General features: G+C 42.3%; 1 protein-coding gene and 1 long non-coding RNA gene across 3 annotated transcripts in view; one reads left to right on the forward strand and one right to left on the reverse strand.

Annotated features, from left to right (window-relative positions):
- LOC106940806 (pre-B-cell leukemia transcription factor 1-like) overlaps window positions 1-23332 on the reverse strand; it is a 30306-nt gene that overhangs the window by 4692 nt on the left and 2282 nt on the right. Inside the window, exon 2 of one of the 2 annotated variants that reach the window (XM_015023635.1) lies at window positions 23217-23290. In XM_015023635.1, the coding sequence (XP_014879121.1) occupies window positions 23217-23290 (74 nt within the window). Of the gene's footprint in view, window positions 1-23091; window positions 23291-23332 lie in introns of those variants that run through there. The other variant, XM_015023634.1, reaches the window with a different exon arrangement.
- On the forward strand, window positions 7991-13020 carry LOC106940807 (uncharacterized). Its single transcript, XR_001423207.1, has 3 exons — window positions 7991-8393; window positions 8500-8687; window positions 11602-13020. It is a non-coding gene; the product is annotated as an uncharacterized LOC106940807 (long non-coding RNA).

Genomic DNA, 23332 nt, shown 5'->3' on the forward strand with positions numbered 1-23332 from the left:
ACACAGATTACCCCCCCCCCCCCCCCCCCCCCCCCAACCCACACACACACACACACACACACACACACACACACACTACACATCATCAGGAGCCGGGGTCTAAATTATTGATCCGCTGGATTCATCAGCATAGCGGTCACGTCTGAGAGCGGGCGGAGGTGGGGATCTAACTGTGGATGTGTCCCCACGCTGCAGCCGCTGACATCATTAGGAGGAGCTCTCATTAAGGCGGTGGATGACAATGGGGAGCTGCCTGAGGGGGGCGCTGTGGGTGTTTAATGTCTTCCCTTGGGCTTCCAGATCGCTCCGATAAGATCAAGAGGTGAAACACACACACTACCGTGTCCGTGGACGCAATGACAAATGTTCCAAATTGTTCCAGAAATTATTGCGATAAACGATGATATTGTCGTTTTGAGACCATTGTTAACCAAAAGCATAAAGAATAGGGATCCACTTTTTTCACTTCCGATACCAATATTGATATCTCATGCTTAGTATCACCTCACAGCGATCCAATACAGAAAAACTGCTATACTAACTAAAACTTTTTTAAACACTAACCTCAACTTACTGAATTACAGATTTATCTGGTAACTCTGCCCCAGTGCAGCACATTTAAATACACCAACAACTTCACAATCTTTGACAAACGCATAAAAACAACACAACTTTCATTTGTCCAGTTAGCGCAATTATGCGTAGAAAAGATCGGCTGATTATGATGTTTGTTGTATTGTTTTGTTTATTTACAACAAAAACGAAATAATGACTCAACACTCTCCATTCATTTTCTACGGACCTCGCTTGCTAATCTTTTGCAGTCGTCCAGGCAAAGGACTGGCAAAATTCATACATGTGATTTCAAGCTTGTACACACGCAGGCTAGCCACACGCAGGCTAGCCACACATGGACTAGCAACGCAATACAAGAAAGTTAAAAAATTTTCAACTTTTGTCACTGTTGTTTCTATTGCGTCCTGTGTGCTGTGTTCACCTCCAATAGAGCCCGTTACTAAGGAAACGAGAAGGAGGGGTGTCGGTCGATGCACCAGAGTGAAGCTTTTTGTCATCCATCTTTGGTAGAAAGAGACAGAAATCATGACGAAACTAAAAACCATGGAACTGAAACTTATCGAGCTCATGTTCATCTTTCATGTGATTAATTGACTTATTTTTTTTATCACGACAGGCATCAGGTTGGAAAACACCTCAGATTAACAACAACTTGATAGGATTTGGGTCAGCAGTGTCAGTGTGTAACCTAGGTTTAATAAATTAGGGAACAACGAGTGATCAAATACGTGAGCACGAAGGAGCGATCTCTGCTCTGCTTGTTTTATTGCTGCTGCCAAGGGAACCCACCGGGCTCCGGTGCCCCCAGGTGGTTCCCCCGCCTCGCTCTCAGTGAATCACACAAAAATCTACATGTGTGCGTGTGTGTGTGTGCTGCACATTCAATGCAAAATGACTCTCAAGAGAAAAGTTGAAAGTATAGAAAAAAAACCTGAATAAACTGACAATGGCAGCATAATGAATATTTGATTTGTTCCTATTTATGGAAGACATTTTAGAAAAGAGCTGCCAGAAATAACAATACTATATATGAGCCAACACTTCACAGGAGAAACAAGATAAAAAAAGACATTGGATGTTACTGAGTCCAAGCTAGGTGGCTAAATGTGAGCAGGATGGAGATTTCTTCATTCATTTTTCAAGATCCGAGTGCATTAGGAGGGGAACGGAGTCTTGTCGCGTCTCCCTGAAGGAGGAGACGCTGAGCAGAGCGCACACAGGAAGCTGGAGGATGTGCATGCTACGCTTCCATTTGTGCCAAAATGGCTTTCACAGCCACCAGTGAAGTCCATGAATCTTTTCTGTCACGTCGTGCTCTCGGTGTCGGCTCGCCTCACGCTGCGACTCCGGAGCTTTCCTAAGTGGCTCGGCGCCTCGCCACTAGGCCACACCCCTCGTTAGTGGGGAGGGTTCATTATGCAAATTGTCCTGCTGGAGCCGTATCAACGAGGCGCACGCTCCGTTATCATTCCCCGCCGCCGGGGCTCTTCTTCTCCCCGATCGCTCATACGGAATCATGGCCTAATAGCATCCCATTAACATAATTGCCAGCACAACTAGTGTTCCGTGTCTCCGAGCCACTCTGCTGCTCTGCCAGCTGAAAACAGAGGAGAGGATGGGTGATGGGAGGGGAGGAGGGTGATGGGGAGAAGAAAGAAATTTAATTAAGCCAACACGTTGGCCACTCCCTCCAGAAGCGAATGTCTGCTTTGTGTGTGTGTGTGTTCTTCAAAAACTGGACTAAAGAACTCCACGAAGCAGAGAAACAGCTGAGCTGCTCGGTCCGTCCCGATGAGCCGCCTGCCGTTCTCAATAGCATCCTCATTATTTTTTTTATTGATCTTTAATTGAAATACATCACAGCACGGATTCCACAAATCTCCCCTAAAGTGGAGATGCGGCCTTTTCAGGCCTATTAACGCGTCTTTAATTAAGGCGCGCCTTCCTCCAGACTAACAAGCCATGTACTTCCAGTGCAGATCCCACAGGATTCATCTGAAGGATTCCTTTGTGATCTTGGGGGGATGATAGGTGTGCAGTTCCTCACTCCTCTAAGCGTTCTGCAGCAGCGGCTCTGGTTGCAAACAGGGAGCCATAAGTGCATTGCACTCCTCGATGCTGCCTTTAACCACCCGCCTTCCCTTCCCCCTACAGAAGCCACCCGCGCTGCTCTGATGAATTGATTGACAATCTTCCATCCAGCAGTGCCGTTACTGAAGCAGAGGGAGCCACACAGGAGGGCCAGTGTCTCTGACTATGTTCTGGTCACTTCTATTGGGAAAGCTAAGCTGCGCTATAGAACAGTGGCGGCCTCACTTATAGCTAAAGTACATGCCACATGTTTGGACTGTGTCATCAAACCCAAGCTGTTACGCACTACCTGAGAAACAATGTTCGTTTGAGATTAGCTCATATTGTTCAAATGGGGCCTAGATTTTAATGCATTAATTGTGATCAGTTAATTACGTAGGTTTTAACACATTAAAGTTTTAATGCAATTATATATATTTTTTTATACGTTACATTCAGAAGTTCCGCCCGGAACCTTTGTATTCACAAGTTTCTGGTACGGCCATAAATCTGCAAGTGACATCAGCAAACAGCAGAAGCTGCCTCTCTTGCCTCACTATGGGTTAAGAAATTTATCTGATCGAACACTGGAAAAAACTATTGTTGTGTTCAAGTTGTGCTAAAAGGAGTTAGCCTATCAGGAAAGCTATACAAGGCTAAAATAGCATCTGAATGCTAACCTTGTGGCAGCCTCATTTCTGAAGGAGTCCCATGAATGATCAGGAGTTCATGAAACTCAGGAAGATGAATGGGTAGAATAGAGATTTGCACCAATCTGATGGTTGAATAACCTGAATAACAGATTAAAAACAATATAAATTTGCTGCTGAGCTCACATTAATAATTTAGCAGCAAACAGGGTTTTTGAATTGAATATGTTGCTTATTTAGTGAATACAAGGCGATTAACTCAATAAAATGCATTTTTTGGAGTTCTACAACTAGATTTTACCTTTCATCTGATTCTCATAAATCGGAAAACAACATGAATCAAAGCACATGTGGTTGGTGGATGCATCAATAGGCTGAAAATAGACCAATTTTTGAAGTTTGATACATTTAATGAAGGATTTAACCTGCTGATTGTTGATAAGAGCCAATCAAGGGACAAACTGACTGATTCCTGTTGCATCTCCAGCCTCCTGATTGGTGCATCTCTGATTTACAGTGTGTGAGGTGAAAAGGCTCATCAGAATGCCAGATGAAAGCAGGGTGAACGTAGGGAGAGCTTTTTCCCCCTCCGTAGTTCCACGGCTCCGTAACACGTCGGGGCTCGTTACACTGCTCACCATGACAGCTAAATAAAGTGCAATTAGCAGCCAACCAGGCATGCTCACAGCTGACTTCATCCCCCAAATTATCCTGGAGAGCCAAAAATGCCAGCAGCAACAACTTATGAACGGCAAGCAATCCCATCGATCTCGACACACACACACACACAAAAAAAAGAAAAACAAAGGTGAAAGGGAGCGTGTCCACCGGCTTGTCTCTTAATTGGATGATTAAAAGTTGGTTTGCCCTCAGTGATCAGGAAATCAGCGCCTCAGCGGTTGGTGGGAAGAGCTTAAAACAAACAGGCGCTCGCCCAGACCGGTTCCTGGCACTTTTCTCAGCCGGTTTTAATTTGACACCTTGAGCTGGGGGTAACTGGGAGGGGAGCGCGGGAGCCGCAGAGGAATTCATTAGACGCGGCGCTGCAGGGTCCTGGCTCGGAGCGTTAATGACATTGGAGGATAGGGAAACGAGACAGCCCAGACGCAAAATGAAATAAACATGAGGAGCGTCAGCATTGACAGTGGTGGGGAGAGGGACACACTCGCTCAGGCCAGAGACCTTCAGCTCCATTCCACCCAACCTCCCCCCCCACTGACAGACAAAAAGATCAGAACAGAAACAATATCGCAATCGCCCTCGGATTCCCGCTGACAGACGCAACGTGGTGGCGCGCCGGGGCGTTGATCTCCGTATCATTAAAAATATCCATCACTTGGAGCTCCTGCAGCATTCGGATCGGCGGCTGCAATTAAATTATTAATGTCACAGCAGCCAGCAACCTCTTGACCCCCCCTCAAACCCCACTCCTCTCCCAGCCACCATACAAACTGCACACTTAATGCGGCTGCTGAAAGACATTAAAAATACAGCAATCTCTGTCTGCCTTCACCCCGCATCAATTTAGATGACTGCAAAAACAACACAGAGGGAGAAAACTGAAGCAGTACAAGATCACAGCCATGACACGTGCCTTCCAGGGCCTGAGCTGAATTAAAATCTACCTGCTATGAATGAATATTCCACAGAAAGAAAAACAACTTCTAGTAGATTCTTCCTCTTCTTTACCTGTCTGCTCTTAGAAAAACATCCAGAAAGTCAGTTTTGACAGATTGTGTTCTGTGTGCAGCCGTGTGTGTGAGCTCTGCTCGTACAGACCAGAGGAACGGTCCCAAACATGAACGCCTGCTTTGTTGCTCCTGCTGGAAACTTGCTGTTGCGCCTTTCTACCTTGGAGAGAACTATTCAGCACTCCAGTGGCACAAATGGATCCAGCAGTTATCTGGTGTAACATGTTCTGATCTGGTGGCTCTAGTTCTCTGAAAATAACAATTTATTTCCAAAGGATAGTAGTGGAATGCAGGAGTAAGAAATCTTAATTGCATTTTTAATCTGTTTTTAAAAAGTGCATGCCAAAAGCATGCACTTTTGATGCATTAAAAGACCAAAAGTGGATGTAGCTCTTAGCTTTGATCTATTTAAATAACAACTAAATATTTGCCGAGCATTAAACCGTCTGTCTGAAAGCCCTGGGAGTCTAAATAAAACCTTCTAATTGCTACAAATTGCCACAAAGATATTGATTCACATTTTCCAGACACTTTCAGTTCTTTACCATTATATAAAGTCCTTTCGACTTTCCATGGATTTTAGCATATCAGTCAAATGAAATACACATCAGGGCGGTTAAAGTCCATCCAGCTAGCCAAATATACTACAGATATGGCAAAGCGAGAATGAACGACACTTGAAATATAAAATCCAACCCAATGTTGTGTCCAATCAGCCCTCAACCAATGCAGTTTTGTAGAAATTGACCATATGGAGCTCCTTTAGCAACATGTGTTTTTTTTTTTGTTTTTGTTTTTTTCCACAAGAGAAAGTAAATAAAAAAACTGTGTTCTAAAGAACATTTAATAGCTATAAATTAATCTAGTCTAGCCATTATGCTCTCATTCAATCTAGTATTTGGTGATTTTTTATACTCCTCTCATTCCAGTGGAGTTTTAATACTAAACAAGTTTTTGTGCTTTCACAAAGAGATTGTGTCATGTTTCATAAATCTTGATTTGTGTTTGTAGGTACAGTGAAAAACTGTATAGTTATTTCAATTCTAGATTTCATCAAATGCAGTCCAGACACACTGAAAGACTGTGAGTTAGCCATTTAGTTTAACTCCGATGTATTTGTTATGCAACTCAGATGTATTTGTTAGCAACAAACAGTTAGCAACCTGCAGACTCAAGGTGCCTGACAAATCGAATCTATGAATTATCTAGACGGCTGCCAGATGAAACCTTTAAAAGTGTTGGCAGCCTCTGCGGTGCTTATAGAAGTGAGAGTTATCTGGTAGGCTAGCAAAAATTTGATTGTCAAAACAACGCGGCAACTCAAGAACTACTTCCTCTTTTATTTCAGAATAAGAGTCCCAAACAGCAATGGAAAGGTTAGGGTAGTTAGGGAGTCTACAGGAAACTAGCTGCATTTCCATTGACCATACAATTGCGTAAATTGGAATAGAGTCTCTGAAATTCGGTTAACATTCGGTAAAATGTTTTCGTGCTAGGGTGAGGTGCTTTTTGGCATTTGACAAAACTGGATGGATGGAATTACTTTTTGCATCACACTAGTCGTGATCAATAACCTTATGCTGTTACAGGTGAAAAAAAAACAAAGATGACAGGAAGTGAGTGGTAGGAGGATGATGGTAAGGCATGTGTTTTTAATAATTTATCACATGAACAAATTTATTTATGAGTGATTTTAATTGTGTTTCTTTTTTAATAAAGACACAGCAATTGCACAATAATGTTTTGTTTTTATTAGTGGAATATGAACAAAGTTTTGCACGTTATTGTTAGCTAGTGTTTCATCAGATAACTAATTTTAAACTCAATAATTACTTTTTCTTTTATTTCAAAATAAGAGTCTCAAACAGCGACAGAACAGTGCTTTGTCAGGTAATTTAACTTTCAGAGGAAATATTGTGGAGCTGTGATAGTGGAAGTATCCCAGTGCAACAAGCTATTCTGGTGCTAATATAGTAGTTTGAATAATAGGTGATTCTTCATCCAATTCTTACTGCCAAAGTCTTGCAGGTGCTCCTTTGACAACCCACACCTCTGCTTACCCCGTCATCCATATCTTTCAAAAAAGAAATCCTGTTAACTCCACAAACAGAGAACTTCTTCATAAGCTCCTTTGTAGAAGAAGCACATTGTTAGCTGAAGCAGAGCCTCTGTGCAAAGCAGGAACAATTCAAACAAAGGAACCAGTGATTCTCTCTGAGGATGGATGAGTGCGGTCTGTTTGGAAGGCGTTTTCATGAATCTCTTTCATTTGTATTTCTCAAAGAACATAATAAATCTGTCAGTCATTGTGTCAGCCAGTCAGGACGCTGCCCCGCTCTGCAATGCATTGAGATCTAACCATGCGCTACACCAGTTCTGCTTTTGTAAGGTGACAGACAACCAATCACAAGGTCGGAATATACCAGAAGGAGGACCAAACTATCACTGGAGGAGACATGTTCAGAGACACACCGAGTCTACCGGACCTGGCATTTGTTACATTTTCAGCTGCTGTGGTTCTCTTTCACACTGCACTGTGTCAAACGATAAAAAACCCTTTGAAAAACTTGTTTACACCTGTGGTGGCACTACACCAAGAACCATTGAAGGAAACGGCATGAAAACCTCAGAAGAAACTGAGCACAACTTTCTTCTTCATAAAATGTAAGCAAAAATGAAGTGGTGTGAGATTTAAGCAGTTGTAGTATTTCAGTTTAATCATTGGTAAAAGACCAACAAGTCAATTTCTCCCGCTAGTGACTCAATCGTTTGTTTGGTTGTATTTACCCAGAATGCTTTGCGCTATTGTCCGCTACCTACTTTTGGAGCCGTCTCCAGTCCATTTGGCAATTGTATATTCATTTGAACCAAACCACAGTTCACTTCAACCAAACCAAGACCTAGGTTTGTAGGCGGACCAGAGTTATCTCTTTTGGTGTACATCAGAGTTTGATTATGCATTCACACCTCCCCAAATGAACTGGAATTTCTAAGCAAAAACTACAGCTGGATTAAAGTGGACTAAACAGTGTTGGTATGAATGCATCTATAGTGATGTGGCACCAAGCTGGTTCTCTGGCACTACAGGACTGGATCCTGCTTTTGGAGGAAAAGCCTTCCTGGATGTTCATGCTTCCATCTCTCCGAGCTGCTGGGCTTCAAACCGGTTGCTCCTGTGCGGCGGGATGAGCGTGCAGGCGGAATGGGAGGCAGCACACGTTGACACCTGTCTCTCCCAGGACGGGACGGCCTTTATGACGTGGAACCAGCCGGAGACAGATCTGACAGGGTTGCTGACAAGGACCGGGCTGCACGCTGAGAGCAACACCGCGGGCCAACACAAACAAGACTTCCTCTCCTCTCTGGGCGTGCAGCAATAGCTACAGCTTGCAGCTGAGAAGTCTCAGTGAGTGTACACTTCGCAAACACGCAAAATCAAAAGCAGCTTCAACTGTGGTTCTCTGAGACTTCAAACTCAGCACACAAAGGATCTCTCTCTTTCTCTCTTCTAGAGCTGTTCATTAAGTCTGCCTCGCTCAGCACGCTTCCATTTTCTGAGACCCGGTCCAAAGCAGACGCCTCCTAATTGTTATCGAGTCGGCACGGAGAAAGTCTGAGCAGCAACAAGCTCAAAGAATAAAGCTCCCTCTGAGGCGACGGGAATTGGGCGAGGAGCAGCAGAACCAGACGAGTTGCAGAGGTGAGGCTCAGGGTTATGATAGTTTTGGATTTGTCTTTGTACTTGATTTTGTTGTAACTTTTTGTCTAATTCAGTTTGCTTTAATTTGTTTTTAGAGTGTGTTTTCTAGTTTATATTAGTTATTATTAGCTAAATATTGTTTAGTTTTATTCATACTTTGGTTAATTTTCAGGTGGAGTGTTATATTGTGATTTTGTATACATTGATTGGATAATGAACACCCAACAGAAAACACCATTTTCAAAAGATTTACTCAATTATTGTTTAACAACCAACTGACTGGTGTTTTCTCCCAACTTTTGTTGTTACTATTTTGCGAACTAGCATTAGCGCCGCCAGGATAATTACAGAAAGCTGTAATATGCCGACAGCTGATGTAAACTACTTATGTGGGGGGGACTCATTTCCTACCAGCTCGAAAGGCCAATAAATAGATTGATAAACACAAAATCCTAGAATATTTGATCTATAATCTGAGTATTTCTTAGTTAGTTTTATAAACACACAAAGTAGTCTCAGTTAATTATAGTTTTTCCCCATTTCAGTTTTTGTTACTCCGTTAGTTTTAGTTAACTGTAGTAACCTTGGTGCGGCTCCAGCAGTGTCGGCCCCAGAGTTTGCCCTGCTCTCTGACCGCAGTCACAACAATATGACAAACTGGCTTTATTTTGCTTTTAATTAATCATGCCGTGCTGACAACTACCTGAGCCACACATCGTCATCAGTCAGAAGGAGAGGAAGCCCCAGCCACACGTAATAAGAGAGGAGGATGCACCTCATTACCTGACTTCCCACGCGGCAGAGAGAAGAGACGGAGACATTTTCCTTCTGATTTCCCTCCGAGTCCCAGGAGTTAGCAGCAAACTAAGACAGTGTATATAGACCCCATTAGACGCTACACTTTTGTCCTGCAGTCTAGAAGCAGTTTCTCAGCTTTCTCTAGCTGTTCTGTTGCACGGCAGATTTCATTTGTGAAACAGTATATTAAGGTGCCGAGGGCAACACTGCAAATAATGAGCTGGACTCCTCTGTGGCAATGAGACGAAATGCTTTCAGAGTCCTTCAATTCAAACTTGGAGGATTTGTTTTCTGTTATAGTGTCCTCTGATTATTTTTCACAATCTCAATTACAACACTGACAACATTTTTTTTAGCTTGTTCCAAAAGTTAGCTTAGAAAATTACATTTACAGTGGGGAACATAAATATTTTATACTCACGCCGTGCTGACAACTACCTGAGCCATACATCGTCATCAGTATCCTTAAAGAGGATACCTTAAAGGTATCCTTTAAGGATACCTGCTCAGGTATCCTTAAAGATACCCGAACAGAATAAAGCTCCCTCTAAGACTTCAAACTCAGAGGGAGCTGAGTTTGAAGTCAGCTCCCTCTAGTCAATCTAGTCTGCCTCCACTGTCCAGGTTCTGTATATGCAGGTGACATGAATACTTTTAAGGAGCGTTTATCTGACTTGGTGATAAATTATGCACATTTGAATGACTTTTCACTAAATAACTACAAACACTGTCAAGTGGCTAAAACTTCTATATGGAAATTGAAACATTTTCATCCATGAAGGAGGCTGTCTGTAGAAAGGTGTGGCTCTCTCTCTGCGACCATTTCAAAAAAACAAAATGGAGGCTACAGGGAGGGAGTGATTCCATCTAAACATGGATTAATGTTTAAAACTTAATGAATATGAAAAAGACTCCATTTGTCATTCTGCCTTGCACAACAGACTGGGGTAGAAGATCCTTTCTACACCTATGTATTGTAGGGATTTACGATCCACTTTTTGCAATTCCGATATCGATGTCAATATTTAAGGTTTAGCATTGGCTAATACCGATCCGATACAGATATTGACATCAGATCGGTGCATCTGTAATAAATTGAAGGAGAAACCATTACGAATAATCATTTTCAATGAAAAATTAGTTTTGAATCAAATCATGGCCCCAAAAATCTGAATTTAATGCCGTCTTCAGTCTTCTGTATCTCTTCATTAATTCTGGCCAATCAGCTCCTGCAGCTCCTTGATTGGCTGATTTGGAAAAGCTAGCCAATAGCATGTTAAGCAGCACTAGGCCTTGCTATTTCCTTCCAAACTGACAGGGTGTTTTTAATTAAAAGCCAGAGCTGTGTCCACAGGACGCTGCGTGACAACAGAAAGTCATTGTTCCAGTCCTTCACAGAGGAGCCATGCTGCCTCTCAGGATTCAGCCAGCCTGCAGATGATTGACAGCTCCATCTTTACAGAGGCCATCCACGAAAAAAAAAAAAAAAAAAAAGGACCAGGAACACAGGGGCCATCCCCGCCCACCCAGCTAAACGTGAGAATGCAGGTGATAAAGAAAAAGAAACCAAGCAGCTCTCTACTACGTCAGATTTATTATTCATATCTGCCTGCCTTACCTTCCAACTCACAAACACACCACTACAAGGTTTATATGGCAATGAGTGCCTTGCTATAATAAAATCTTGCATCCGGAGATCATGTAGCATTGGTAGGCACAAATTGTCACTTTCATTTGGGAGGCAAATATGGTTGGAGTGAAACAGAGCTTGATAGATATCATCTACAGCATGGAGGTGGGGCTGGGGGTGTGTGGGGGTGTTAGGGTAATAGTCTCCCTGAACTCACACAAATAAATGTTTCACAGTCTGTGCTGACATAGTTAAAAATGAAGAGGAATGTAGCGATGTAAAACTCTCTACAAGCTGTTAATATTTCATGACTAGCCGCTCTGACACTGTCAGTGTCTGCCTAATTTGTATGGCGCACAAGGAGGGAAGCTGGAGAGTGTTGGGTGTAGAAGGAGACGTAAGATAAAGGTGAAAAAAAAAATGCCGCCAAAAAAGACTTGAGTTTGTGCCGAGCTGACAGGTTTTTTTTCCCCCCTGCCTTTTTAGGGGGTAAAGTCAGCGTGCTACAAAGAACATTTGAAATGGGCCATTTAACAGCACTGTACTGCGCTCCCGGCCCAGGGCGCCATTTGCATACCTCCGATCGGATGAAGATGGATGGAGAAAATCAGTGTCAGTGAGATGAGCGTTTTATCAAGGTTACGCTATCCTCCAAACTCTTAAAACCTCTTTATCTCATCTCTGTTGTCAGAATATTAACTTATCAACACCAGCTTTTTGTTGAAGCGAAAGGACGGAGCAGCGGGGTTTATCTGCCGAAGGAGAGGCGACACGCCGGCCAGTCGGCTTCCAGAGGAGCAACGACATTTATTTCAAGATGATTTCATCATAAAATGTAAGAGAAGGGCTAATGATGTCCATCAGGATTTTCTCAAACTGATGTTCATTTTTCAATGTTTTATCATAGTAAGAGTGTCAACATAGACAGAGGAATTCAACATAAAGTTATATTAACTGTTTTCTGATTAGTCTGAAGGTTCTGTCACTAAACAACAAGCCAAAATCACTACCTGTTCATCAAACAGGGTGCTGTTCATTATGGCCAAACTACGGTGGCCCCGACAGGCAAACTGTTTCAGCAAATCAAATTTAAAAACACAACATATTCTAAAACCAAGCACAACTACAAATTACAAAACACAATAACATCAACAAAACAGAAGCGATAGGAAATCTGAGGCGTCGCTGATTGGACAACACTTTAGACTTTAGAAGAAGTTATTATGTCATTTGTACAGGCAGGCAGTCATGTATTGCCCAAACTGTGAAAAAGAACGAAGTCGAACAAAGTTTCGTAGAACGTCCCGACTGAAAAGATCCTTGGACTGCGGTAGATATGTTTCCATCACCAGTAGCATTCATACTTTCACCCAATTACCTGAAGCCAAAAGATCTTCTGGTTCTTAAGTCAAAAGTGCCGTCATCCAATCAGAAATGTCTTAGGCTTCCCACTAAGACCTACCTCTTCTGTTTTGTTAATGTTGTGTTTTTAAATTTGTAGTTGTGTTTAGTGATTTGTACTTCAGGGCCACCGTACCAAACATTCCTCTACTCACCCTCTCTCATCCTACACATGGAACGCTGTTCCAGAAGACACGTGATTCTTTCAGATGCAATTTTTCAACTTGAGATCAAACTGCACCTGCATGCATGCTGAATCAGATGCAATATCTACTCCTGGTAAGGAGGACACCTTCTTCTGATTAAACGTCGTTTGATGGACTTTAAATTGTTCAGAACCTGTAATCGTTCCCAGATTGATGAGCAGCAACAGGCGCTTCTCTATAATCTCTGTTGATGTCTTCCCCACTTGGCATTGTGTTACCAATACTCCTGTTCCTTTTCCAAGGATGCAAAACTCCAGCTTTTCTAGCTGCTATTTTCCCCTTTAGAGCTCTTCACACAGCTTTTGTATTCTGACTTTACTTTTGTATAAACAGTGGAGTGAATTCTTGTGTGTTTTTTTTATTTTTACCCCTGATGTTAAATAATTTCTTTTGATTCCAGAAAACCCTAGACATGGTTCAGTTTGTCCCAAGACGTTGTGTTTAGTGGTTTGTACTTCAGGGACCCCATACCAAACATCCCTCTACTCACCCTCTCTCATCCTACACATGTATGAGAGATGTGTAGGTTGAGACATCTCATTAAAATTTAAATAGGGTGTGCATACTTTTAGCACTTCTTGAGCTGTTTGTTTTATTGGGTTTTTCTGGGTTACTCAAAAAGAAAAAAGCATTTTTCTGGTCACATAATCCAGGAGAGCATCTCCAGCTTCTCATTGCACAGGCAGCTACAAAATATCCTTTTATCTATATGCTTTTAAAAATTAAATCAATACTTTTTATTTGCAGCACATGTAATAAAACAATCAAGTAATACATATTATATAAATTATTTGTGTATTTATTTCCAAATGTATTTAACAAATGTATTAATAAAACATTTAAATTACTATTCATGTTTTCTATTTATTGTAATTTGTCCCTTTTCTCTTCCCATATTTGGCCTGAAACCTGTTTAGAGAAAAGTTATCAAGGCCCCAGTAGATGCTTTGTGAAACATCTTACGCCTCTTCCTGTCCTCCTGCAGGAGCCTTCTGTTTCTCTGTTCTTCATCACTAAAGACTTTAAACATTTTGCGCTTTAACTTCACTTTCAACAACTGGTCCCATAAATGTTCCAGGAAGCTAATGAACACACGGGTCGCTAACAGCTAAACGCTACCACACATGCTCACCATTTCCAACCTCCGGACATCTGAACGGAGCTCCAACCAAGCGCACATCCTCCTTTTATGACAGACGTTTATAAAACAGGAAGAGGAGCTCAAAACAGTAAGCATTAGCTATTTCTGGGAGAGGATGTCTGCAGATAAAGATCTGTCAGAATCTAACAGGTCCGTAGTATAACTGAGTCCACATAAAAGGCGTTATCCACTCAGAGAAAACGTGTTGTGACCCCCTGCTGATGCTGCAAACTACCCCGCTCCCTGCTATAGGTTCCTGACCACATTGTTGGTGACGGGGCTGGGAAGCAGTCCAAAGCCACAAGACATTTCTGCTGTGGAACATTTGTTTCCTTTCAGGAAGGGTAGGGAGGGCATGGGGGCCCCAACACACTCCTATTACATCTCTCTGTCCTGCCACGCTGCATGACAGTTTATTTTAGGAAGCGCACGTTGGCACCTGAGACACAGAGCTGACAAAGCACTGTGTGTCACTTCAATGAGGCCAGTTGGTGCCGTGACAACGCCTCTGGCCATGAAGTGGGACAAGATGGACAACACGGTGCTAAACATCTCTACAAAGCAGGAAGAGAGGCTTCAGCTGCTCAAGCACTGTTCAGCTTCAGAGGGGAGTGAGGCAACAGGACGGCGGTGCCGGGGAGGATGTTGAATAAATCTGAACTGCAGCGAGAAGCGGCTGGCCTGGAGTCTGCTTCTGTGGCGATCACACAGTACTGACAAAATAATCAATCTCAAAAACATGTAATATAAATTTTTCCATGATAATTTGTTGACTCTACATCTAAAAATGCATTTTGCACCAATGACTGGTCAATGGTTTGATGAACGCTGTAGTTGAATGAATAACCAGAATCAAATTCAGTTTAGTTAAAATTTATTCTAATTAAATAAATCATGTAAACATGTAAAACTGTCTGACTATCACAAACCAATGGACAGCTTTTCACAAGTCACACCAGTTTGCATACAGCATATATTTTGTCAACGGCCTGATTGGACAATGCACACCTGGTTCCACCAGAGGTCTGAAACAATAAAAATAATAATAATTTGAGTCAATTCAGCTCTTTTTCTCCATCGGATCAGTATTGACCAATACTAAATCTAATGTCATTATTGGTATCAGAAGTGAAAAAAGTGGGTTGGTGCATCTGTAAGGAAGATAAAAAGAAGACAAAAAGTAAAAACTGTAATATAAATATATATCTATATATAAGTGGTTGTTTGAAGTTAACAGGAATTTAACACTCAGTTTACCTCCCACCTCTGCTTCCTACTACTTTTTCTCAACAACAAAGCCTCCTGCGTTATGAGCCTTCATGGGGTTCTTATGGTAGCTGTGTAATGCGTGCGGGGAGCTGGATCAGTGGATGCCACCGCTGCCAGTCAGAGAAATTTATCACCCACAATCATGTTGTGCTTTTCCAGAAAGCTCTCCGGTAACTCAGGAAACACTCGTGTGGAGGCCTCAGTGTTATTGCGGGATCTTGAAGCTCGGCTTCCTGCTAGTGGGGAAATCTGAAATAATACCTGCCTGGAGAACCAAGCACGGTATAAATACACTGCCAGCTCCCGCATGCAGTTAATGCATCTCCTGTTCCTCATAATGCAGTGTAAACTGAGTGTAGATACAGTTACAAACACAGATACTAAAAAAAAAAAAAAAAAGGCTCAGGCTGTAAGGTGACAGAGCAACTGCTCTACTGCGTTAAATATAAGATGCAAATGAAAAGAGAAAATCTATCATGACTGTAATGTGGCCTGATAGGGGGTGCGGGGGGAGGCTCTCCTCTGAGGAGCTGAGCGCTGTGAGGAGGATGATGTATGGAGGAGTTGGATGAGAGGTGAAGAGCGTGGCGAGACGGGCCGCGGAAGGGCTGGATGGCTAGGTGGGAAGGGGGCTAACAGGGTGGGCGGGGGCGGGGGTTTGACTCCGGAGAGCCCAGGGGCAAAAGTGGAATAAATGTTGATTAGTGTTGATTTTGTCCAACGAGCACCCGGCAACTGACAGAGGGACTAAGCTGGAGCGAAAGGGAACCATTAATCTTGGTCTGGTTTAAGCGGCATATATTAATTTGTGTCATTTCCACTACGAGGAGAGAAACCTCGCCTTCTCTCTCTCTCTCTCTCTGCCTCCCAGTGTTTGAGAGCTGCCTCAGTGGGGCGGGGGTGGGGGCGGGGGGTGGATTACAGTGTAAGCCTGGAGGTGGCGTCTGCAGCTAGAAGCAGCGGGGGGGGGGGTAAGGGGTAGGGGGGAAGGAGAGGAGAGGAGGAAATGAGATTCCAAACACTGCATTATAGAAAATGAACTCCTGGGGGGGTTGGTATGGCAACCACCTTCCCCATGTGCCATTGCATGTTCAATTTAACGTGCATAACAAATTTGCAGACTTGATTAAATTCGTAACATATTAAGCAGGGCGGCGTGTGATGCTAGCGGAGGAAAGCCGCAGGGAGCGAGGCTGCACAGCCGTCAGTGGACAGCAGGGGGCAATGTTGGAACCTGCGCTCTTTTACCAGTCTAAGTGGATGCTATCTTCACTGAGTGATCCACAGCGGAAGTTCTTCTCGCACACTTGTACTCCAGCGGTCGTCGGGAGAGGAGAAGGAATCCTGCAGGCCAGGAAGTAGAACGTTTACTTCCTTTTTAGTCAGACGAGAAGAAGAAGAAAAAAAAAACACATACCTTTTCCTTGATGTCAATGTTAATTACCAACTCATATTCCTCTAATTAAGCTCTTTAATATGATTAACACGTATCAATTAGGGGACTGACAATTTGCATAATGTATAATGTAAGCACATTGTTCCGTACTGTAATGGTGTTAGTTCAGCATTTATGGCGCCGGCTCTGACTCTGGTGGTTCTGACTCTGAAGGAAAGCTAAACTCTGTCAATTTCCTAAAACACTTTCCCAACTCATGTCCATCCAGGCAGAGGTCCTCACTCTGCCTGGATGGAAGATTGAGTACAACCCCTCAGTCGTACTCACTCTGGGGGGTCATACTCATTTTAGCTCCAGTTCCATCGTTGAGACTTATTCACTGAATCCTTTTATGAAACACTTGGCTTTCAAGTGAGAACATCATCAATTTAACAATAAAGAACACAACATTTCTGAGAGTGAAAAAAGAATCTCCAATAAGTGGATGTCTCTTCTTTTTGCTACTTCTCTTGATTTTTAATATGCAACATGATAGAGGGATTATTTGTTTGTAAACTCAGCCAGTGCGCATGCGACTTGACTGCAGAAGGAGCCTTCAAACTCTAACTGGTTGCCATGGTTACCCACAATTTATTTTTCTTTGCTGTTTTAACATCAGTAAGAAGCACACTACAATTTGCTGTCAGTGTACTACATCTGTTGATCATAGCATCATAAAATAAGTTATGCTGCCAAACTGACATTTGTGACCCATTAATGATCCATATGCTTTACATGCAGGTTAGTGGATAAAATGGCCCAAACTTCAGTGGCTAGCAATACCAAATATTGAAGGTTCAATATTTTTTTTGTTGAGCATACATAATATAGTCAAAAGAAAATGTAGCTTGGGAAGCTGAAATATCAAAGCGCAATGCTACTTGACACGCCATTGGCTGGCGTTTGCAAGGCAGCCAATCCCGGAGTGCCATTTACTTTACTTGGCGCTGATTGGCGCCAAGTAAGAGTACCGATAAGAGCAGAGATAATTAAGACTGAAGGTGTTAGCTTCAGCGGTAATACGGAAACAGTTCCCACTGTGTGCATTAATGCATATAAAAGTATATTTTGTGTGTGAACTATAAAAATAGGCAGTTATAACTGTTTTGAGAGGAAGTCTCAGGTATTCAAACCGCATCTGCAGGTTTCAGCAAGTCAAATATAAGATTTTTCAAGAAGCTTTCTTAAGTTGTTGAAAATGAGAGTTTGCTCTCAACCAACTTACCTGGTTAAATAAGGGTTAAATAAATAAAACATAAGACCTTTTTAATGCCACCTTAAATTGAATTTCAGAGCAAGAAGATATAAATATAGTGGATGTTTGGGGCATCTTGCTGTACTACAATCAAGCATGGCAAAAAAAACCCTGCAATTTTTCTGGGGTCTGTTTGAGGCAGTTGGCAGCAGTTTTGTGCTTCTCTGCAATAGGCTGTAGAGCACCACAATCCCCATGGTAACCAGCTGAAACTTTTCTTTGGCAATAGAAGTGAGTCAGAGGTGAAAACAGACATTGTCCAGCCAACTGGCTCTAAATTCATACTTAACCCAAGATAGACCCAAAATAGACAAGCGAGCAAGGGTATATCAACAGCTAGTTAGCTGTAGCCTCAACCGCCTCCAATACCAGAACGCAATGAAGATGTCTGTGTGGCCCAAACTTTTGCCTGACAGAAAAGTCCCATGAAAAAAACAAAACTACATGAGATTAAATAGTCCTGCCATGACAAAATTTAAGACCATTCATAAATGTATTTTAGGCCAACTTGCATTTTTTTAAATGAATTTAAGATATTTTAAGGTTTTAATTTTAAATACATGAAGTTCAAATTTAAAAAATACTTTACTGATCTCAAAGTGAAATTAAATGATGTTGCAACTAAAATTAATTCACATTCAGAGTTACTGTAGATAGTGATGGTTAAGACTTTTTAAGACTTTTTAGAGATGCATTAACACCTTGAATTTTTTCAGGTTAAAGATCTTGAATATGAACCACTAGGTTCTAATCTGTGTATTTTTAGTTAAAATAAATCATTGGAAAACAAACAATAAATCAATGCTGTAGTCATTGGTTCATTGTTTGAATCAATGGCTACAGCAATGATTCAAACAAAAACCACAATTTCAACCATGTACTAAAGCTTTTTACTTAAATGACTCCTTCCCTAATGCTGCTAACAACAACTCCTTCTCCATCAATCATGCTGCTAATAAAGTCACCAGCCTGATGTAGCTTCACATCCGATGGCCGTGTGGGCAACTCGTTACTGTCCCGAGATCAGCGGCTGTAACACAAGCAGACAGATTCCAGCCATGCCTGGCGAGACTTTAGCGGTCCAGGGCTTCCACCCCCCTTCCACAATCAGACCTCTGGCTCCTTTAATCCTGTCAAACATTATCCCCTACCACCTTGTAAAACACCCCATTTTCACCCTTCCAAAAAATAACATTACATCACTCGGTTGGTCGCTCTCCTAACTGGAGGATCCCCTAGGCTTGAAACCGTGCGCTACACAAACACGCACGGCACGAGGGAAAGGCGGCCTTTTGTTGAGGTTGAGAGGAAAGAAACTAAACAGAGAGTCAAAGCAGAGTGAGCTCGGTCAAGGAGTGGGTTTGTTTGACACAGCTCAAGATTTATGATGTTGACGAAGTGTTTACAGAGGTCAAAGCGGCTCATTTTCCAAATCAGTTTGTCAGCCGTTTGCTTATCTAAAGGGCCCTTTTCATCAATCATGAAAAAGGTGGTGGGGAGGAAGGGGGGGGAGGACCGAGACAAAACATAACTTGAAAATATGTGATGGAGGGATTGTTTGATTCCTTCATGGCTGTCAGCTTGGCAGAGCAGTGAGGAAGAGGTTTAATGTTGTTGCAAGGTGTCTGATAGAATCAGAGCAGAGGGATTTTCTATTATAAACTGCTGGGTTCAGCTTCACGTTTTGATTCTGAAGCTGCATGGCGAAAGCAAAACGACATCCATGAAGCCGTTGGAGACGAACTGTAACCGCTGTCTGCCGAAAAGAAACACACACTCACACGGGATGGCCGTGGTTTAAATAAAGTGTTCCTTCCTTCGCCTTTCCTCCCCTATTGTGCTTGTTTGCACTCCCCCGCGGTTCTGTCGGCTTTTCCCCGCTTCAACCCAGCAAAAAAAAAAAATATACACAGCACAGGTCAGAAGTTCAGACTCAAGATCAGCGCTGGCACTGTGTGATGCTGGGATGGAAGATCCACCCGGGCAGAGAGCGGGGTGAGCGTTCCCGAAAAGGATGAGCCACTGCCACCGCTCCGTTTACACGGCACGTCTGCAGAGCGCTGGGCTGGTCTGAGGTCACATGACCTTTAGTAAAAATACTATGCTTCACAACATTGTAATTCAAATAGGAATGCACCGATTGGGTGATCACCGATTACCGATGTTTAAAATGCTTGATTCCAATTTTGGCCGATACCAATTTTTTTTTCTGAAAAAAGCAATAAAGTTGCCGAGTTGACAACAAGTTGGGCTACTATTGTTAACTGCAAGCATGCAGACATGACCTGGTGAGCCGGTTTGTCAGTCAAATCTGTCTCATGGCAGAGCAAAAGATGACAGTGTCTGATTTTTAGACATTTGTTGAGTTAGATAAGTGGGGGGATAAAATCAGCTTAACATGTTAAGTATCAGCTGATCACTGATCTCCCAAAATTAAGGAAACTGACACCAATTAATCAGCTGGCCAAGAAATTGGTCATCCCGGCATTCAAATTAAAAATGTTGTCATAACTTAGATCATCCCAGGTATATTCAGTCAAGCAGTCACTTCTGAAGAGACCTCTGTCCGTTGCTATGTGTCTCATATGACATGACATGCTAACAGCTCAGTATCCGGGGAGCAGAGATAATATTCCTCAGTAGCATGCAGGTTTCCCCCACAAATCCAGATAAGCCTGGTGATAGGGGCGCTACAGTCCACCAGCTGCCCCACCGTGTTTTTGTGTTAAGAAATGTTATAAATAGGTAGGAGCTTTGGAAATTAAAAACATCTACAAAGAAAATACAGCAGAGGATTAAATAAAACTTTTTTTTCTTTAAGTTGCGTATGACCTAGTGCCATTATTATTCTAAAGAGATAATTGTCTGCTAAGGATTAATGATAAGATGACGAAGACGAACACCTGACAGGAATTTACTGATGATTTTTGAACATTTGAATCGATTCTGGGTGCCCAGGACTATGAACTGTGATTCTCTATAGAATCATGTTTTTTCTCTGCACCTCTAGTTAGAAACTCAGGTAGATCACAGTATTTATTATAGGTGGTCAATTGTTGTATCGTTTATCTTGAAAAAATTATCATCATGGTAAGAATTTTGATTTATCGTTGTCATGCGTTGTCATGATAAATTTCAGTTATTTACAGTAAATAAAAAAACAAAACTGACAGTATGATCGGAAATGCTGTTTTTACTATTTTCTCCACTACAAGAGCAGCAATAAATATCAGTAAATTGAAAAACATGATTAAATGCAGTTACTTAGTGCAGCTCAGGGAAATAAATCACATTTTTAAGTAAGTGGTGTTCTGATGAAGACTGTTTCAAATGGGAATGTTTATTAAGAACAATCAATATGTTTGTGGTGATATGAATGATGTGCCATCCACTCACAGCCATACAGTTACCTAAAAGAGAAGAAGCAATAAATTGTTGGGGTTTTTTTTATCATAATCTTTTTCATTATCATAACAGTTCCACAAAATATTCCTATAAAATTCTAAGTCCGCATCACCCACCAAAAATATCAAATAACAATGTCATGGAATATGGAATTTGTTTTTCTTGTAAGTAAAGCCATCTTTCAGTCAGCTGACAGGCAGAGCACAGCAATAGGTGGGAGACGGGGAGACTATTCAGTCCCTTTGGCACTGGACGTCTAAGCATTAACACCAACGTTCAAAAGTGCATCAATGTTATCGTTTGAATTGATAGCAAAGCGGCACACCGATCTGATTAAATGAGCAACAGCTTCACTTATCTACTGCTAATAACTCTATGGCAGGAAATAACAGAAGCAGCAATAACACACCTGTTAAATTATATGAATAAATACACTAAAAATATTCATGTGAATAAATTAGAAAATTAACCGAACTAGTAGCAACAAGTCACCTGCATCCATAAAAATGTATTTTAAATACCTCACACATGTAAGAAATGATAATATTCATTTTTATTTTCATCATTTAGTCATGAAAATAGAAGAAAACAAATTATTTTGTTGACTTATTTTCCAAGCTTTTCTAAATTTGTCTTTAAAAGAAGCATTTGCTGGGGTTTTTAACACAGAAAATTATAATCAACAAATTGACTTTAAATCTAAAGTACTGAGACCATTTCCCTCTTTTTTGCCTTACTGAATCACACCAACAAAAAAGAAAAAAGATATTATTGAGAAGACAGACGAGGAGATCCAGAAACAGACAGCGTCAACCTGAGTTGAGGAACCGGCATAAAACTGCAGGAACGTTTTCTACTTCCACCTAGAAGTCGGCTCCAACGTGACGACAAGCAAGGCCCGGATCTCCAATTAGCCGCACCTTGTGTTAATAGGTTACCAGCTGACGGGAAGGCAGGAAGCTGTCCAGGTTACTTTGCACTCAGCCGAACTTTGGGTGAACCCCGGCGAGCTGCAGGGAGTGAAACATCACGCATATCTGTGTCACTCCCCCCTCCAGAAAACATACCAAGACAACAGAAAGAAGAGAGAAGCAGCGGACTTCAAAAGACAAACACACACACACACACACACACGCGCGCACCCACACACACACACACACACACACACACACACACACACACACACACCTCCTCCCCCTGTTGCTCTCTCTCTCTCATGAGGCTGCGGCCAAGTCAAGATAAACTGCCAGGCTAGGTGGGAAGAGGAAGGGGAGGGGAGTTTAGTTAGGCAGTAAAATAAGCTCTGATGAAAACATCCGTGACAGCACCAGGTGACGGAAGATCACCAACATAAACAGCCACCAACGTCCCCAAAAGGTCAAGTATGTGCAACTTTCCAGACAATGAGACCCTCCCTCTCGGCCTCCACCCATTCGGTTAGATTTCATGCGCCGATGAGTGTGAAACACACCGAGAGCAAGCCGGCACACTTAAGCAACTTCCATCTCGTCGGTGGAAGTTTCTACCGCTGTCGCAGACGGAGGAGTAAAAGACACGATCACACTAAAGTGCAACAATTTCACCGGAAAAAAATAAAAAATATATCACGGGGTGAGGAGAAGGTGGAAACGGCTCTGGGAACATGACTTTACGTCTTGTATGTTATTTCTCTCAAAGCAATTATTCTGCTGACATGCTGCTTCACAACTGCTTTAATAGAGAGACACAAAACATAATAGAGACAGACGTATTCAGCAGACTTGACAGTTAACTCACAAGGGGGAGACAGCAGCGTGTGTGTCACAATCCAGCTCGCTGCTTTCCGCTGTTATGCTGTAGAAACTTCCTCCATGTTATGGCGCGGGATTTATTAAGGTTTCTAGTGCTGAACAGCTGCAGGAGGGAACGCACGCCGCGTAGCTGTACCTGCTGCACGGCTCTTGGCCGTGCAAAGTGTGATGTGGCGACGTGGGAGCTGATCGGACCTACCTGTTTTTTCTTTGATTTCGCACAGAACGTTGAAAAGGGCCGGCTTCATTCTGTGACAGTTGAGAGCGTGTTTCCTGAAACAGAGAGGTGGCTTGGTGAGCAAAAACTGAGGGCAG

This window comes from Poecilia latipinna, unplaced genomic scaffold (assembly GCF_001443285.1).
Source record: "Poecilia latipinna isolate Pla-1442-1.1 unplaced genomic scaffold, P_latipinna-1.0 Scaffold3368, whole genome shotgun sequence".
Lineage (NCBI taxonomy): Eukaryota > Metazoa > Chordata > Actinopteri > Cyprinodontiformes > Poeciliidae > Poecilia > Poecilia latipinna.